General features: G+C 53.8%; 7 protein-coding genes across 9 annotated transcripts; 3 read left to right on the forward strand and 4 right to left on the reverse strand.

Moving 5' to 3' along the window:
• On the reverse strand, window positions 1–439 carry KVP18_003920 (uncharacterized protein; the record flags this gene model as incomplete). 2 transcript variants are annotated; one of them, XM_067956059.1, is made up of 1 exon in its annotated part: window positions 1–439. In XM_067956059.1, a coding segment is annotated over one exon (439 nt), but the record flags the coding sequence as incomplete, so codon positions are not given. The 2 variants fall into 2 exon arrangements, with proteins under 2 accessions (XP_067812396.1, XP_067812397.1); XM_067956060.1 differs by having other exon boundaries at window positions 11–439.
• Window positions 440–864: 425 nt separating this feature from the next.
• KVP18_003924 (uncharacterized protein) lies at window positions 865–2,031 on the reverse strand (the record flags this gene model as incomplete). Its single annotated transcript, XM_067956065.1, has 1 exon — window positions 865–2,031. One exon carries the CDS (start codon window positions 2,029–2,031, stop codon window positions 865–867), a length of 1,167 nt encoding a protein of 388 aa, XP_067812402.1.
• An 85-nt stretch (window positions 2,032–2,116) lies between these two features.
• On the forward strand, window positions 2,117–2,326 carry KVP18_003925 (uncharacterized protein; the record flags this gene model as incomplete). Its single annotated transcript, XM_067956066.1, has 1 exon — window positions 2,117–2,326. The coding sequence occupies one exon, from the start codon at window positions 2,117–2,119 to the stop codon at window positions 2,324–2,326; it is 210 nt and encodes a 69-aa protein (XP_067812403.1).
• Window positions 2,327–2,352: 26 nt separating this feature from the next.
• KVP18_003921 (uncharacterized protein) lies at window positions 2,353–3,451 on the forward strand (the record flags this gene model as incomplete). 2 transcript variants are annotated; one of them, XM_067956061.1, is made up of 2 exons in its annotated part: window positions 2,353–2,923; window positions 2,952–3,451. In XM_067956061.1, 2 exons carry the CDS (start codon window positions 2,353–2,355, stop codon window positions 3,449–3,451), a joined length of 1,071 nt encoding a protein of 356 aa, XP_067812398.1. The 2 variants fall into 2 exon arrangements, with proteins under 2 accessions (XP_067812398.1, XP_067812399.1); XM_067956062.1 differs by having other exon boundaries at window positions 2,681–3,451.
• A 40-nt stretch (window positions 3,452–3,491) lies between these two features.
• On the forward strand, window positions 3,492–4,439 carry KVP18_003919 (uncharacterized protein; the record flags this gene model as incomplete). Its single annotated transcript, XM_067956058.1, has 1 exon — window positions 3,492–4,439. The coding sequence occupies one exon, from the start codon at window positions 3,492–3,494 to the stop codon at window positions 4,437–4,439; it is 948 nt and encodes a 315-aa protein (XP_067812395.1).
• Window positions 4,440–4,447: 8 nt separating this feature from the next.
• On the reverse strand, window positions 4,448–4,732 carry KVP18_003923 (uncharacterized protein; the record flags this gene model as incomplete). Its single annotated transcript, XM_067956064.1, has 1 exon — window positions 4,448–4,732. One exon carries the CDS (start codon window positions 4,730–4,732, stop codon window positions 4,448–4,450), a length of 285 nt encoding a protein of 94 aa, XP_067812401.1.
• A 63-nt stretch (window positions 4,733–4,795) lies between these two features.
• KVP18_003922 (uncharacterized protein) lies at window positions 4,796–5,080 on the reverse strand (the record flags this gene model as incomplete). Its single annotated transcript, XM_067956063.1, has 1 exon — window positions 4,796–5,080. One exon carries the CDS (start codon window positions 5,078–5,080, stop codon window positions 4,796–4,798), a length of 285 nt encoding a protein of 94 aa, XP_067812400.1.
• Between the last annotated feature and the right edge of the window lie 522 nt (window positions 5,081–5,602).

Raw genomic sequence — 5,602 nt, forward strand, 5'->3', positions numbered from 1 at the left:
CTCGTGTTACGTAGTCGGAAGACACGACCAACAAATCGATATCTCCTCCAGGCGTCACGACTCCGAGTTTGTAAGATCCAAAGGTAAATATCCGGCCTGCCACCTGCATCGCTTCCTTAAGCGTCAGGCCGCGCTCAACACCCAGCTCCCTCAGCCACTCAGTCTGCAGTTCCTCAAGGCGTCGGAGGGCCTCACTTCGTCTTGCGTAACCTTCTTCGGACTCGTAGAGCCCCAGCTGGCGCATACAACCTTCCACCTCAGTGGTCTTCTGCAAGTCGGCGTCTGTTGGCAGCCGTAGGGAAATCGGCGGAGTCACTCCCCACTGACATGGTTCACCTTCTTCAGCTGCCGTGTCGTTCTCCTGAGTTGGTGATGACTCGTCAGGTGTGTCTGCAGCCTCCGCGTTCTCGCCTGGCTTCGCAGGCTCAGAGTCTGGCATTCCAAAAAACCAGCATTTAGTTGAGGTTGTCACCCTCTGCGTCTCCGATGTGATACTAGAGGCCCTGCTAACTGTCGCACAAATAGTTCTCGTGTTCAGTTGCAACATAAAATAAAACGCTGTTGCCAGCTCTCTCAGTAGTCTCGTCGACACAACAGACAAGTACTCCGTGGAGACGTCCGAAGCGCACACTCCCAAAAGGTGTTTAGATGCGCATGTGCCGCCTTCAGCGGTGTCGCTCGGGAACTAGGAGTGTGCAGGAGAAGATATTGGGAAATGGCATCCAGCTCCACCTGAGAGCAGGTCTGCGTTCGCGGTAAATGTGACCTTCGCCGGCGAGGCCTGGTCCGGAGGGATCGGGAAGGATCAAGGTAAGGGTTAACCGAGGAAGGGAATGGAGTAGTCACCATTGGAATCTGCAATAATTACCGATCAAGCGGCGTTAGGTGGGGCAAAGAGTCAGCCCAGGCATTCTTCATCAAGCGGTTGTCAGCCTCGCGCCGACATCTAATGGCAGCCTCCTTGGCACTGGCCGCGAGGCCTCCGTAGGCGCTGGGCTTGAATACCTTCCGTCGACGGATAAGGCCCTTCTCTGTCAGCTCTTTGTAGTTAACTCGGAAGTTACCCTCAATGCACGTGACGCCTTTTACTACCGGAGTGCCTCTCATACTTCGGGCTTTGACTGACTTATCGATCGTAGGAGACGATGTCCGGGGTGGCTTTGTCTCAGCCGCTTGGGGTGGCTGAGCCGTCTTGGATGGCTTGTGTATTTTTGGCATCTTGGGACTTTTGGAGGTCTTAGAGGTCTTTGAGGTCTTTGGGGTCTTTGGGGTCTTTGAGGTCTTTGAGGTCTTGGATGCCTTCGATGTCTCTGGTGCGTTAGTGAAGGGCAGGCTCCAGAGGCGTTGACGAGGTAGCAAATCCTCTGGTTGACCGCCTGTTGCCTTGACGCTGCCGTTTCCAACCGTTGTCGTTTTGGTGGATTCACACTCGGAGACGCTCGGACTCCCGAATATAACTGGGCCAACGGAGATTTTTGGCTTGACGAGAAGTCCTAGCCGTTCCCACTGCCTTCGTTTCTTAACTCGAGAGAAACCACTTCGCCATGGTTTTTCAGGTTCTGCGAGGACTGCCAACCGCGGCATCGGTGGAGGTATCCCAGGTGATCGCCACGGGAGCGACGGTCGCCCCTCATCGGGCCACACGCGGCATTTTTGGCTGACGGGTGACGTTGCCGTATCCGGAGTGAAGAGGGGCGGTCGCCCTTCAACGTCACGGCAGAGCTCAAACACAGAGAGTTCTGGAGACTCTGCACGACGAAGAGTCTCACGCGGAAGCATAGATGTGGAACTATTGGGTTGTCGACCTTGCCTCGTTGGTCTCGATACGACTTGATCACTCCTCTCGTCGACAATCTGCAACTCCACAGTCGTGACCTTCCCCCACTCAATGTTCTTTCCTAACACATGCTCGGCAACAGAAACTATCTTACTTTCAACGCTGCGCAGACGCAGCTCGGTGCTCCATCGCGCATTAAGCAGCGTGTCGACTTTCGAATTCACGGACTGCAGAAGCTTCTTCACTTCACTCATGATGCACGGTTATGTTTATGCTAATTTATAGATACGAACCGCATCCATGCAATCCCATTCTCATTCCACTCCGCAAAACGAGCCCATGGTCCCTGAAGGCTGCTTTGACGCCCTCGGGAGGCCCATGGAGTACAGCAGGGACGTGGAGTCCTTCGCCTTCAACCGCATCGCCCCGCTGAGTGTGCTCGCATCAATGAGTGCTCCCTGTTTGACCATCCGAGTGAAGTCGAAGGTGACGAGTCAGGTCGACGTTTACAGCTACGATGTCAACCGAAACGAAGTGCAACGTTTGTGATACGTGTCTCATAAATACCAGATTCGATGTCGTCGCATACGAGTGAACGCCCTGAGCGTACTCGCCCTGCGCAGGTAACTGATCTTGAGGGCGACTCCCACGCGGCCGTAAGTCAACTCCTCGGTCTGGACCGGATGCCCTCCTATGACGAGATGAGCAACCTAACTCCCTGCAGCGATCTCAGCGAGTCGGGTGCACCAATGGTGGCGCCTAGACCCCCAGTCTTCATCCTCGACCCAGGATCCGACATGAAGCTGAGTGTATCCACTCAACTGCCTCTCGGACTCGACTCGCGTGGCCCTAGTGACCTCCTGGCCTCCTCACGAATAGAACCCGTCATGCTGGAGTCGCCAGATGTTCATCCACTGCCAGTCCACCACGCCCCAGTGGAAGATCATCCACTGCCAGTCCACCACGCACCAGTTGAAGATCATCCACTGCCAGTCCACCACACTCCGGTTGAAGATCATCCACTGCCAGTCAACCACACTCCGGTTGAAGATCATCCACTGCCAGTCCACCACACTCCGGTTGAAGATCATCGGCTACCACTTTCTCCGTTGGAGACGGTTCCGGCTCGTGAGACCACCGCTGGATGTGGGTGATTTGCAGAGGTTTCACACAGTTTATCCATCAGTGGAGGATCTCAGCACAGAAGACATCCTGACAGGCAACTTCCCTCTGGATTACTACGAAAAACGCCTGCAGGAATTTGACTGGCCTCCAAACCGAGAAAACATGGCCTATTCACGGCGGCAGCGGCGCCTACACAAGAAAGAGAAGCTCCTTGAGGTCATTCTCGACGCCAGCCCCTCTCCTCCGCACGTAAATCGAATCCGAGCCAACGCCGCGGAACTAGAGTACCGAACGCCCCTGACGCCTACCGAAGCCGGCAGCCTCGCCGTCGAGGGCCGTATGCCTCAGTATATCATTCCTGTAGATTACAGAGGCCCGCTACCAGTCATGCCCTGGTCGCAGGAGGTGTACGCCCACTACAACCCCGTTACGGACGAGCATTCCTACAGTTTCGGACGAAATGCCTGGTGGTCGGAGATGGCAGGACCAAAGATGGGACCATTCGATGTACCCCCGCAAAGACAGACGGGCAGCGAGACCGTAATGTGACTTTCTCACTGCACCCTGTGACAAATTCACTGTTTGCACTATGTGTGAGTATAGCGTCTACACGGCCTCATGGCCGTTCTACGTAGAGAACTCGGACATCAAAGGCAAGAGGGCCATGGCGAAGCATGCTCTAGAATCTGGCGCAGCCATTCTCGTCAACGAGTTTCCGATGGCTTGTTGGCCCTTGAGTATATCTTCAGCCGGGTCTGGTCCCGTGGTGAATGGTGACACCGCCCATTTCTGCGAGGAGTGCTTGAAACTCGCCCCTATCCTCGATCGCCTCTCACCTTTTTGCTCCGACGCCTGTCTGAATTCTGCCACTGGCGCTGGCAGTGGGTGGTTTCCTCTTCTCGGAGGATCCGCCGGACTTACACGACTGCGAAAGGCTGCGTGCTCTCACCAGATTTTGACTTTGGAGGCGCTAGGCCGAGTCACTGCGAGGGTGCTAGCACTTGCAATCTCACTTGCGAAGGCGGGTAAGGGGGATTGGAAAACGGTCCAAGCTGCAGCTGGATCCCCGGTAGACCGGCTTTGTTTCCGAACGGACCTCGAGTTAGTAGACGTCGCAGCAATGCGAAATGTTCTGCAGGATGTCATGGAACCCCAAATGTCAAAGCTCATGCCTGAGCTCCAGCTCGACGAATGGCTGCCCACTGTTGACGAACTACGCACCTTCCTCAGCAAACTAGCCCTCAATGGCCAAACTCTGCACATCTGGGGAAGCGACGCCAACGACAACCTCGCCCTGATGAAGGCCGCGGGAGTTTACACTCTCCAAAGCACCTTCAACCACGACTGCCGACCCAACACGCGGGTTGAGATGGCGACTGACTGCATGATAACTCTAATCACGGAGCGAGACGTCTCAGCGGGCGAAGAGCTCACCATTACCTACATCTCTGATGGTGACCGCGCCTCTCGACACCAAGCTCTCGCGCTGTACGCCTTCCAGTGCACCTGTGCTCGCTGTGGGGAAGACTCGGTTTAGCTGCATCGTCATTCGATTTCGCGTTCACTTCTCAAGTCCACCATCTCTTTCTCGTTCTTCTCGTCGTGTATCACCGGTTGGGCCTTCTCTTTGTACTTGTACTTGCGCTTGTCTCGCTTATCGGCGTACTCGAGACCTTTTTTCGCACAGCAAACGCAAGCACCTATGCACAAGCAATACATGAGCAGGACGATCACGATGAAGATAGCTACGACCCCGATGATGATGCCAATTACCTGGCCTGGGGTCCATGTGCCGGGGTCTCCAAAATCTATTAGTCTTCTAAGGTGCATCTTTGTTTTTCCACACAATTATCTGATCTGTAGACAACTTCATTGATTTTCATAACATTTGATTTAAGACCCCTGTTGGGGGTAAGTCACAGGGCTCGTTTCGCCGTCCTTGATTACGACGTGGGTACTTTGTTTGTTCTTCTCGCGCTGCTCAGCGTAGTCCATTCCCCGTTTGCAGCAGAATACGCAACCCCCAATGCACAGGCAGTAGATCAGTACTATCAGGCTCACAATAAGCACGAAGACCCCAATGGCGATGCCTATAGCGACGCCTGGGCTGATATCCGTGCTGGGCTCGATGTCGTCGATGTAATCGAATTCACTCGGAAGAAGACCTCGCAACTGCATGAGAAAAGATTCGATATGAAAATCCCGAATAGCGCATCTCTAGCTCGTGGTTTCTGCGCCCCAATCGAGACCTCCATTTCGAAATGTGAGCGTTCAGGTGTCATACTGACTCCTTGATGAGCCATTACTACATGCTCATAGCTGGGGGCCGTCAGATATCCAATTTGGGGCGGAATGATTCACATTTCCTTTCACATTGAAAGGAAAAAACTTTCGAGACTACGTGTCCTCCTTGCCTATGCTAATCCTTTCTGTATATTTCCATTTTTAACAGATTCCTTTGATAGGCAATAGTGTGGGAACCCTAAACATTCAGTACATACCAAATTTGAAGTTCGTAGGTGGAAGGTAGTCTCCGCCGCTGGTAGAATGCTGTGGACGTGCGTTTTTACCGACGTCGCCACAAAAACCCTCAAGTAACCTTTTTCCCTTTCTAAAGTACCTGCACCTCCCTACTTCGAATTCCCGAGTTTCGATGGTTGAACGAAAGGTCCTCAACAAGTACTACCCTCCCGACTTCGA

The sequence above is a fragment of a genome (genome assembly GCF_019968955.1).
Source record: "MAG: Porospora cf. gigantea A chromosome Unknown PgA_NODE_1525_length_5602_cov_302.977, whole genome shotgun sequence".
Taxonomy (NCBI): domain Eukaryota; phylum Apicomplexa; class Conoidasida; order Eugregarinorida; family Porosporidae; genus Porospora; species Porospora cf. gigantea A.